The sequence below is a fragment of the Castor canadensis genome, chromosome 4, assembly GCF_047511655.1.
Source record: "Castor canadensis chromosome 4, mCasCan1.hap1v2, whole genome shotgun sequence".
NCBI classification, from domain to species: Eukaryota; Metazoa; Chordata; class Mammalia; order Rodentia; family Castoridae; genus Castor; species Castor canadensis.
In genome coordinates this window covers 147,886,605-147,898,609 of record NC_133389.1, presented here as the reverse complement: position 1 = coordinate 147,898,609, position 12,005 = coordinate 147,886,605, and the positions used below count along the sequence as shown (strand labels likewise).

At 40.3% G+C, this 12,005-nt stretch overlaps 1 protein-coding gene and 1 non-coding gene across 3 annotated transcripts in view; one reads left to right on the top strand and one right to left on the bottom strand.

Annotated features, from left to right (window-relative positions):
• LOC109681927 (MOB-like protein phocein) overlaps window positions 1-12,005 on the bottom strand; it is a 42,990-nt gene that overhangs the window by 24,086 nt on the left and 6,899 nt on the right. Inside the window, exons 1-2 of one of the 2 annotated variants that reach the window (XM_074071334.1) lie at window positions 8,021-8,175; window positions 4,138-4,200 (exon numbers count right to left, since the gene is read on the bottom strand). In XM_074071334.1, coding sequence (XP_073927435.1) covers window positions 4,138-4,200; window positions 8,021-8,080 — 123 coding nt within the window. In that variant the 5' untranslated portion in view covers window positions 8,081-8,175. Of the gene's footprint in view, window positions 1-4,137; window positions 4,201-8,020; window positions 8,176-12,005 lie in introns of those variants that run through there. The other variant, XM_074071335.1, reaches the window with a different exon arrangement.
• Window positions 3,968-4,102, top strand: LOC141422919 (small nucleolar RNA SNORA13). The gene has a single exon (XR_012447615.1). It is a non-coding gene; the product is annotated as a small nucleolar RNA SNORA13 (small nucleolar RNA).

The following is a 12,005-nucleotide window of genomic DNA, read 5'->3' as shown; positions in this document are numbered from 1 at the left end:
CCATACCTGGTTTCGCTAAGTAGCTAGGGTACAGACACAAGTCACAGAAACCAGTACTTGTTCTGATTCTTTTTTTAACCTTACTCCAATGTTCCAAAATTTTGATTCTGTCTACTGTCAAGCAAATACAAATCCATACTCTTCCCACAGATCACTCCAAATTCCACATAACAATTCTGTCTAAAGCCCCCTCTTCCCCAACATACTCACACTCATAAATTATTGTGCTTTTTTTTCTTTATTGTTGTGTTTTGGGTACACTGTGGCATTTACAAAAGTTCTTACAATACATCAAAAATATCATTGCTGAATTCACCCCCTCCATCATTCTCCTTTATCCCTCTTCTCCCCAAATTTTTGGTTTTTGATTTGTTTTGGCTTGTTTTTGTTGTTGTTGTTGGTATGGGATTTGAACTCGGGGCTCCATGCTTCCTAGCAGGTGCTCTGCTGTTTGAGCCACTCTATCAGCTGTGCTCACTTTATTGAGCTTTGCAGATACTTTGTCCTTTACAAATTGAAGGTTTGTGGCGACCCTGCATTGAGCAAGTCTATTGACACCACTTCTCTAACAGTATGTTGACACTCGTGTTTCTGGGTCACATATTGGTACTTTTCACAATATAGCAAACTTTTTCATTAATATTGTTATGCTGGTCTCTGATCAGTCATCTGTGATGTTACTATGTTAACTGCTTTGGGGGCACCCCACATAAGATGGCAAACACAATCAGCAAATGTGTGCATCTGACTGCTGCACTGACCAGGCGTCCCCCATCTCTTCAGGCCTCCCTATTCCCCGAAACAACAATATTGAAATTAGGCCAATTAATAACCTACAATGGTCAAGTGAATGGTCAAGTGAAATTAAGAGACATATGTCTCTCACTTTAAACTAAAAGCTAGAAATTCTTATGCTCAGTGATGAAGGCCTGTCGAAAGCTGAGACAGGGTGAAAATTAGACCTCTTGCACTAGTTTAGCAGAGTTGTGAATGGAAAGGAAAAGTCCTTAAAGGAAATTAAAAGTGATATTCCAGTGAACAAATTAATGTTAAGAAAGAAAAATGAGCTAGAGATGTAGCTCAGTGTTGGAGAGCTTTTGTAGTATGTACAAGAGGGAGGGAAGAAGGAAGGGAGTAAAGAAGGAAGAAGAGAGGGGAGAGGGGAGGCGGGGAGAGAGGGGATAGAGGAAATAAGAAAAGAGCCTTATTATTGATATGGAGAAAAGTTTCAGCGGTCTAGACGAAGACCAAACCAAACATAACATTCCCTTAAGCCAAAGCCTAATCTAGAGCAAGGCTCTAATACTTTTCAATTCTATGAAAGCCAAGAGAGGTGAAGAAGCTGTAGATGTTTAAAGCTAACAGCATTTAGGTCAAGGTTGAAAGACAAAGCTAACTCCAGAACATAAAAGTTTAAGCAGCAAGTGCTGATGTAGTAGCCATACCAAATTATTTAGATCTGGCTAATATAATGATGAAGATGGCTACAGTGAACAACAGAATTCCAACATAGACCAAAGAGCCTTATGTCTAGGACATTCAAAGCAAGAGTTAATGCCTAGCTCAATGCTTGAAAGGACAGGCTCTCATGTTAGGGGTCAATGCAGCTGGTAACTTTATGTTGAAGCCAGTGCTCATTTACCATTTTGGAAATCTATGGCCCTTAAAAACTTATCCTAAATCTACTCAATGAATATTAACAATAAAATTTGATGACAGCCGGCTCATCTGTTTACAGAACACTTTAAGCCCACTGTTGAGACATACTGCTCAGAAAAAAGGAATTCTTTTCAAAATAGTCCCTCTAGTTCACAATAAATGGCAATGTACCTGGTCACTGAAGAGAGGGGGGAGGCAGGGGAAGAAGGAAGGAAGAGAGGGAGGGAATTAAAAAAAAACAAGGAAAGGAAAGGGGAGGGGAGAAGAGGGAAAAGAAAAGGGGAGGAAAGTAAAGGAAAGGGGAGGAGAAGAAAGGGAAGGAAAAGGGAGGAAAGGGAAGGAAAAGGAAAGGGAGGAAAGGGGAGGGAAGGAGGGAAGGGAAGAGACAGGAGGGAGAGGAGGGAGGAAAGGAAAGCAGAAGAGAGGAGGAGAGGGGAGGAGGGGAGGGGAGGACAGGAAAGAAAGAAAAGAAGAAAGGAAGGAAGGGAAAGAGACATTCCATAAGGTCACAGCTGTCAATGACTGTAGTTTCTCTGATGGATCTGGACAAAGTAAACTGATCTGCTGGGCACTGTTGGTTCACACCTATAATTCTAGCTACTTGGGAGGCTGAGGTTGAGGATGGTTGAAGCTCAAAGCCAGTCTAGGGGAAATAAGTTAGTAAGACCCCATCTCCAAAATAATCAAGCAGAAGAGCATATGCTTTACTTCAAACTTTTTTTTTTTGTTTTGGCAGTACTAAGGTTTGAACACAGGGCCTCACACTTGCTAGGCAAGTACTCTACAACTTCAGCCATTCTACCAGTCCTTTTACCACACATTTAGTAATTAAACTTGCTCATAATTATTAAATTTTGTTATTGATTAAAGCTACCAATCTTTAAGAAATCTATATTGAGCCAGACATGGTAGTACATGCCTATAATCCCAGAAGGTAGGCAGATAAGTCAGCCTGGGCTACATAGCAAGGTCAAGATCAGCCTGAGGTATGTAGTGAGACCCTGTCTCAAAAAACTAAGGATTGGAGATATAGTTCAGGAGTAGAGTGTTTACCTAGACATGTACAAGACCCCAAGTTTGATCCCCAGCAGCAGAAAAATGATAATAATAATTATACCAATCTTTTTTTTGGCAGTACTGGGAATTGAACTCAGCATCTCATGCTTGCTAGGCAGGTGCTCTACAACTTCACTCACTCTGCCAGTCTAAATACAGCAATTAAGAAATAAAGACTGTTAGAATGAATAAAGAAATGTAACTCAACTATATGTTGTCTACAAGCAACTCACCTCAAATATAATGGCAAAATTAAGAAAATGGGAGTAGATCTATCATATAATACAGATAAAAAGAAAAGTGCAACACTGGGGATGTAGCGTATTGGTAGGGTACTTGCCAAAAATGTGCTAGGCTCTTGGTTCAATCCCTAGCACTAACAAAAATAAATAAATAAAAAGTGAACAAATATGTTATTTATCCGATACCTAACCCAATATTGTAATACACCTCAATTTCTTTGTTTGTTGTTTTTGTGTTCTTCCAGATTCTATTCAATGTAGAACTACCAGTTGTTGTTTTTTTAACATAATACAGTGTACTAACTCTCATAAAATTGTATAAGGAGTTCCTGAGGGGTTTTTCAACCAAACATGCTACAAATGTCCACCTCGAGAGAGTTATCCCATCCAAAGGGAAGCATTTTAGCCTTCACATATATTGAAGAAGAATAAAAGTCAAGAACTAATGAAAACTAAAATGGAAAAAAAAAAATCTTAAAGAGCATGTTACCAAGAGTTTCCATGCCAAATGAACATGTGAACATATTATTTCTAATTAATTGTATGTTATTCTAGTTTATTTTTATTTATTTATTTATTTTTTTACTGTACAGGGGTTTGAACTCAGGGCCTACACCTTGAGCCACTCCACCAGCCCTTTCATGTGAAGGGTTTTTTTTCGAGATAGGGTCTCACATTACTATTTGCCAGGGCTGGCTTTGAACCTCGATCCTCCTGATCTCTGCCTACTAAGTACCTAGTATACAGGTGTGAGCCACTGCCGCCTGGCTATCAATTACCTTTTAAATTCATAATTTCAAAATTAGGACCCTAATTTGGTACACTGTAACGATATTAAAATGTATTTAAGTCTGATTATAGTTCGATATACCATCTGAAAATACAATGAGGCTTTAAATGGGTATTCCATTAACTCAGTGGAATCTGGTTTGTACTAAAACATATAGGAATACTTAACTATGCCAAAGAGGTAAAATATTTAGGTTACTGAAGCTGTAAAAAAAACTATTTGCCTTTGTGTTAACAGTTCACTTTTGGGAACTAGTGAATGTGGTGTCAAAAAAAGGCATAAATAAATGCTTTGCAGTTTTCTTCTTACCCTTAAATTTAGTATCTTTGCTGTAGGACCTGCATTAGCAACAGTTCACCCATTTAAAAAACAACAAACAATTTTTATTACCTGCTGAACAGCAAGTGTACTGTCCATTTCATCAAACGATTCATCAGGCCAATTATAGAAATCCTATAAAAAATAATAAACTCATGGTTAAAGCACATACAAGTTACAAAGAGAATGGATAATGTTATCATTAATGTAAATCTTAACAAAGATCTCAAGCTCACAGTAGAGAGGAACGAAACCCTTTCCACCATGAGTACCAATGAAATCAATCAAAAGAATTTTAAGTGAACACCAAGATTTTATTTAAACTATGAATTACATTTTTTCCAACCACCAAATCCCTCAAATATGGTTCCCATTAACCTTTCATGTATTACTTAACTGGCGAGATAAAGTTATGCTGGGGAAAAAAAAAAAAAAGTCTCTAGACACCAAAAAAACAGCTTTTTCCCTAAAGAGCAAGCACTAGTAGCTAATTTACAGCTCGTAAGTATTATTTGAGCAGCCATTATAAATTATTCCAATTACAAAGAGCTTTAAATTTCTAAATAGAAATATGCACTCCATCAAAAAGTAGTTATTGGGCTGAATGTGTGGCTCAAACAGTATGGCACTTGAATAGCAAGTGTGAAGTCCTGAGTTCAAATTCAGTTCTACTAAAAACAAAATATATATATACAAAAAAAGTAGCTGTTCAGAACAGGCAGTGTAGCTCAAGCACTGGAATGCTAGGCGTGACAAGGCCCTGGGTTCAATCCTCAGCACTGAAGAAACAAAACACAGTTATACAAATGACTACTTTTTTAAGAGTGTTATTTTTGTGGAGCACTTTTCACTGATTCTGAATTTCTACAGATAGAGTTCACAGACATTCCCAAAGTGATTAAGAAACTTTCCAAAGTTTAATAGGTAGCACAATTTTCTTAATAAATGTCTCTGGGGTAAAACTGGGGGAGGAAGGAGAGTAGTAAACTTTTTATCAATCAATGCAGTCTTCAAAACCTTGAGCAAGCTGGGAGCAGTGGCTCAAACCTGTAATCTCAGCTAGTCAAGAGGCTGAGTTAAGGCTCTTGGTTCAATGCCAGCCTGGGCAAAAAGTTAGTGCGATTCCATCTCAACCAATAAATTGGGCATGGCAGTGTAAGTCTGTCATCCCAGCTACATGGGAAACTAGGCCCAGGCAAAACAGCAAGACCCTATTGGAAAAATCAGCTAAAGCAAAAAGGGCTGGGGACACAGCTCAAGTGGTAGAGCCTAGCAAGCACAAGGTAGACTTCAAACCTCAATACCACAAAAAAACACCTTGATCAAAATAAATGAATGAATTAAATTAAATAACTGGAAGAATAGCCATACCATAGCTATACCATGTGAATAAAAGTTTAAGAAAATACAAAGCATATTTATGGATATGATGAATATATGGTAAAAGTATAAAGGAAAAGAATAATAACCAGCATTTTGGGGGAAGCAGAAGATAGGAAAATGTGACCCAGAGAGACTCAACTTATTAGTAACATATTAATTTTGAGGAAAAGTGAAGGGTATACCTGTTTAAGTATTTAAATAGTTCAGAGTATCTTTTTTTTTTCATAGTTGCCCTTTCTGAAAGAAAATGAACTTTCTTTTTTAAGGAAAAGTGTCAAGAAATATGGTTTTCTTTTCTTTCTTTCTTTTTTTTTTTTTTGGTGGCACTGGGGTTTGAACTCAGGGCCTCATACTTGCTAGGCAGGTCCTCTTTCCACTTGAGCCACTTGACAAACCCCCAAATGTCAGGAAATAAAACAACCTTCAGGAGTTGTTTCAGAATGCCTTTTCCTAGACATCATATAAATATTAAAGAGCAGTTTTTAAATATGCTTTATACTGAAAAACATTTCTATGAATGTGCTTTACCTATTCTTTTATTAAAAATTAGACTGTAGATCACAAATGGGCATGGTGGAACAGGCCCACAATCCCAGCACTTGGAAGGGGAGGCCAGGCTGGATTATGAGAAAGAAAAAAAAATTAGGTTATTGTTTAAAAAAATGTAACTAAAAAAAATACTGGCAGGGCTGTGAATGTGGCTCAAGGTCAGCAGAGCACTTTCCCAACATGCTGGAGGCTATAGGTTCAATTCCCAGTACCACCAAAAATGGAAAACATTTTAGCAAAGATAGAATATATACACAAAAGATGTTTAAAAAAAAAAAAGCCAACTGGTAATGAAATGTGTTGCCTCATTATCTGTGATCTATTTTAGACACCTAGGAGAAAAACCAAAATCCAGCTTAATATTCTCATTTAATTCAGCCAACTGAGTGTCTATATTCCAGTCTAACCAACTGAAAAAAAAAATTGGAAGATATGCCACCTACTCTATTATAGCTCTAAATATATCATTTTGGAACAGGCCTATTTCACTAGAGGAAACAGAAACAGGACTGCTCCTGAAGAAGTCTATTTTTCTTGTAGCCCATACCTTTTCTGTTACATTTTACATAACCCTGATTTACCACAATGTAGAACAATGCAAAGGAGTTTTCTTATGTGATTTACTCATAGCACAGCAAACAGTATTTGCTTAAAATTAAGAACTTTTGGATAGAGGCATAGATCAGCAACGGAGTGCATGCACGCATTACCATGCAAAAAGCCCAACCCTCAGCTCAAAAAAAAAAAAGCAAAGTTGATCACTTAAGGAAGGAATCAGAAACAATGTTGCCAACAGAATAAGTAGTAATTATGTGAGAAAAGAACATTTAAAAGGAAAGAATATTTTGGAAATAGTAAGAAAGAAAGCATACAAAACAAATTTCCAATAGTATGGGGGTAAAACTGGCAGTAGGAGTAACTGACGAAGTGACTGTATAATAAGACTTTCAAAACAATTTAAAAATTCAGTCGCAGAAGTAAAGTGTTAAGGAGAAAAAGTCACAGTGAATTAAGAATCAGGAGACTATGTAACCTTAAGTAATTCCAGCCCATTCTCTGGGCCTGCCTTATCTGTAATGAACCTGAGATGGTGTCTAGATCTATAAGCTCCCTTTGAAAATCCTCCTTTCCACAACTCTGTACGAGAGGCCGAAATCAATTCTCAGATACACGATCATAGTTCCATGGCTTTTTAAAAAACTTACCACTTCTTTTGAAAATTACATTGTAAACACACCTCTTCTGATTTCAGGCCATCCACTCCAAGACAAGCAGTCTCAGCCGGCAGTTTAATCAGAACTCTAAACGTCAAATTGATTTTTCTTTTTCTTTTTTTAACGTGAGGCATTTCAGGTTTTGCAAATCCTAAGAAGCAATAACTAAACAAGCACCAACTTACCGTCAGACAGTGCCCTACTGAAAACTGGCAGTATTATAATTAGTTCATTCCCTAACTATTCGTCACACGTATTTACCAAGGAAATTAGCAAGGAATGACATTTAACAAGTCACAACCAGGTGATGAAAACTTGCTGGACCAGGCAACAGCTGCAGGCAAACACCAGGAGAAGCCGCCCTAATTTGGCCAGCCGGGCTGGATGGGCGCGGACGGCAGGTACGTCACAGGCCGAGGGGCACCGGAGCGGGGACCAGGTGGGCACTTTACACCACTCCCGTCCCGAGGCCCGACCCCCGGGAAACCCTGGGTCTGCACCTGATGGCCGCGCCCCTCCTGTCACTCAGCTGAGAGAGGCGACAACGAGCAGCCGCGGCTGACAGGCAGGCTTACAGCCCCGGGCCTCGGCGGGTAACGCCGCGCCCCCACCTTTGCAGGCCTCGAGGGCGGCCGCCGCCGGCTCGGCTACAGTAAGGGTCTGCAGCTGCGGAAGAGCAGGCCGGGCAGCAGTGCCCCCGCCCGCCCGCCTGTCGCCCTGGCCCGACCTCCCTTCGGCAGCCGCTAACTTGCCGGCGCCGCATAGCTCTGCACCCAAAGCTCCATGGCAGGGAAGGTGTGGAGGTGTACCTGCGCCTTCGTGCCCGGCCTATTCCGCCTCAGCACTGCCGTCCCCTCCGCCATGACCATAGTGCCAGAGTCTGGGCGGCTGGAGTCGATACCCGGATGTAGGGGACTGCTGCTGCGCGGGGGGCGGGGCGCTCTCTGTCCCGGTTCCGGGGAGGGCCGGCAGCTGGCGGAACAGCCGCAGCCCGCGCGAGGCATGACGGAAGATAAGGGAGGAACCCAGAATAGGGCGGGCTGTGTGGAGGGAGGGGCGGACTCAGGAACAGCCAGGGAGAGTCGGGCAGTAACCTGCAGGGAAGGAGCGGCGGGAAGGCTGGGGTAACGGTTTCAGGAGGTCCGCGGGAGGCCCCCGGTGACCGCTGCGGCAGTGCGCACTCGGCCTGCGTCACACACTGCTGCTTGTCCTTGGGCACAGTTTGCACAATGGCGACCGTCTCAGTAAACCCATGTGCAAGCAAATTCTCTCCTAAAATCCGCTTAGGAAAGCAGAATATGAAACAGATCAGTCTGGGAAATTTTTCACAGAATTTGCATGAGTCTGGAATCAGACTGTTAAATGTTATTTCCGCCATCCACTGACTTCAAAGCCAAGGACCTTTCAATGGCAAGTTTGCGTAGATAAAAGACGCAGATGCCAATTATGAGAGAGTGGACATCTGGTTGTGTGCGTTAGGCAGACTTAAAATTAGCTCGCAGTTTGCAAGTCGGCAGCAGGAGAAAATGAATAGTCATTGACGGATGGTGGAAGTTTTACATCTTGCAGGATTCCAAAATTTCCTTTAAGTGGTAAATGTTCTCATAGATCAAGAAGCACGTTTGAGCAAACTTTTTTTTTTTTTTTTTTTTTTTTTGCGGTACTGGAGTTTGAACTCAGGGTCTCAGGCTTGCTAGCCAGGGCTCTACCACTTGGTCACACCTCCAGTCCATTATGCTCTGGTTATTTTGGAGATGGGGTCTCGCCAACTTAACTTCCCTTAGAACCTCGACTCTCCCAATCTCAGCCTCCCAAGTTGCTAGAATTACAGGCGTGAGCCACCGGTGCCTGGCCTTATTTTTTATTTTTTCAATCCTGCTAGAAACCTTACGTCTTTAATTTGGACCAAGGAGGCCCTGCAATACCAGATGGGCACAGTTTAGAGATGAGTTCCATGATTTCCACCATTAGAAGACATCAGCCATCCCTAGGTAAAGGTGTCTTGACAATGCCATTTCATAGCCCGTAAGATGAATGCTGAAAGTGCTAGTGTATCCAGCGTTTTTCTAGGGAGGTGTCCAAAAGGAAGGAGGCCTCCACCTGGCCCTTGGGTACCGACTTTCTGATGTCACAAAGAATAATTTTGGAACCCATTGAGATAGAGACCAAATTTATTAGTGAAGCAAAGCAAAAGAAAGGTAGAAGTGTAGTAATAAGTGGGTTGGCCCACTTATTAAATGTGGGTCATTGTGACATAGATGTCTGGGCATCCCTTTAAATAAAAGGCTGGCTTCCTTTATGACAGGTGCCCATCTTTGTGATAAGTATTTTTCTTTGTAAACATTTTTCATACCCAGAGAAGTCACTTTCCCAAGTGGTTTTTCTGAGGGTAAGTGTCTTTAAAGATAGCCTTGCTGTTTCCAGAGAACACTATTTGGTTTTGGTTTTGCCGTGCTGGGGATTAAGCCCAGGGCCTTGAGCATACTAGGAGAGAACTCTGCCACTGAGCTATAAACCCAGGTGCAGATAACACTATATGGGCAACAGGCAAGGTTGTAGAGAACGCACACACTAAATGCTGCAGCTTGTTGAGTGGGCATAAGGCTTAAAAACAAAGAAAATAGTGCCTTGTGCTTTTAATCAAGCCATTCATTAATACAGGTTTCTCTCTGAATTCCTGGCTGTTGTTTCCCATGCCTCATTTTCCCTGTTCTTAAGAGGAGAAGTTCTTAAGTTGATTGGATGCAAAGCTGAATAGCTGTCAGTGATGTGGAACTTGGCTTAGAAGTGTTTGACAATAAGTTGGCTTGAACATAAGATTCTTTCCTAAAGATGTACACACTGGTAACTCTTAAAAGAGCAGGTCTTAATTTTGTCCTCTCAGCACTAGCTCCTAATATTAAAAGATTTATTCATTCAAAATATTAAGCTCCACTATGTGGCAGGCAGATAGGTATAAATATGAAAAGCCCAAGTCCTTCATATGTTGTTTAGAGTCACCAATTCTTAGCACTAATTCTTTTTTTTTTTTTTTTAAGCTGTACTGGGGCTTGAACTCAGGGCCTTGTGCTTGCTAGCAGACACTAGCACTTAAGCCACTCTGTAAGTCCCTTAATTCTTATATTAAATGCAGTAAGAGTCTAGGACAGATGACACTCAAATGTCACATCCCTACCAGAGACTGGGGAAGGGTCTGTAAGAGTAGAGTCCTAGGTAGGTCCCTCTGTCTATAAACAACTCCTCCAAACTCCAAGGATGAAATTTAAGTTTTCCAGATTGTGTGATAATTTTCCTGAGTATAAATAGAGATAGCAGGTACCTATAGTTGAAAGAAATCACTTTAATTTTAATGGGTTATTTGGGTGGGATTGGGGTTCGACCTTAAGGTTTGTTGAATTCCATATTTACTAAATGTTTTCAGGCCATCTAAGAAAAATAAACAAGAAAGGGTGAATGAGTGCACGTTAAATTCAGGAACAAAATACCAAGTTATTATTTTTTTTATAAAAGAAAGTCCAGGTACTTTTGCTTTGCTAATAAATCACTCTGAAAAAAAAAACAAAACAGTAAATTTGCCTGGTGATATCAATGCTGGCCTTGTTCACAGAAAGAACCTTGTTCGTAAGAGCTGGCTGAATGTTTCTACTTCATAACCTTCACATTTTCAGTCCTCCACCACCCTGCAGATTATGACCTCCAAATAGAGAACATTTTGACAAGAGCCTAGTTGAGGACTAGGGGTGTAGCTCAGTGGTAGAGCACTAGCATAGCAAGTGAATCCCTAAAAACAGTAATTAGTTATATATAATGAAAGGTTACTAGACTATTTCAGGTAAATGAAGTCATTTGAATGTTTCAGTTAAAGGCACATTGACTAATGGAAATAGCACTGAACTGGGATTCAGAAAATCCATTCTTACTGACAAAATTTTGAAGAAGCTATTGAATAAATTTCATTTGTATTGAAGGTTTGTAGAGCATGTCTTCCTCTACATCACACACTATGAAAGCAAGAATAAAATTAAATATTTATGACAGTCTCTGGAAATTTCAGAAGAAAATATTTTATAAATCCAAAGTACTGTAAGTAATTTCCAAATATCTATCAATATGAAATTCACATTGGGGGATTTTGTTTTGTTTGAGACAGGGTCTTTCTATGTATCCCAAGCTGACCTTGAACTCTAGGTCCTTTTTTTTGTGTGTGTTCAAACTGGGGTTTGAACTCAGGGCTTCATACTTGCTAGGCAGACCCTTTACCACTTGAATCACTCAGCCAATCCCTTTTTTGTGTTATGTAGTTTGGTATTTTTGAGATAGGGTCTCCCAAACTATTTGCTAGGCTGGCCTTGAACCACAATTCTGATCTCTGCCTCCTAAGCAGCTAAGATTACTAGCATGAGCCACCAGCACCTGGCCTTGAGATCATTCTGCATCAGCCTTCTAATGCTGTGATTACAGACATGTACCACCTTGTCGGGCTTGCACGCTGCGGAAATTTTAAAATTTTTTGTTGTTTTGCATTACTAGGGATCAAGCTTCACACTTGTTACTCTTCTATGATTCTCTTTCTTGTTGAATAGAGTTGACCTGTAAAACCAAAAGAATATTGTGGAAATGATGGTATGTGACTTCTGATGTTGTTATAATAGACAGTGCAGCTTCTGCCTTGCTCTTTTAGATCATGAAGTTATCATGTAGAAAGACATTCAAGTAGATTTGTAAAGGGGTCTATGTAGTGAGAAACTGAGACTTTCTACCAAAGGCAAGTTATCAACTTACCAACACTGAGTT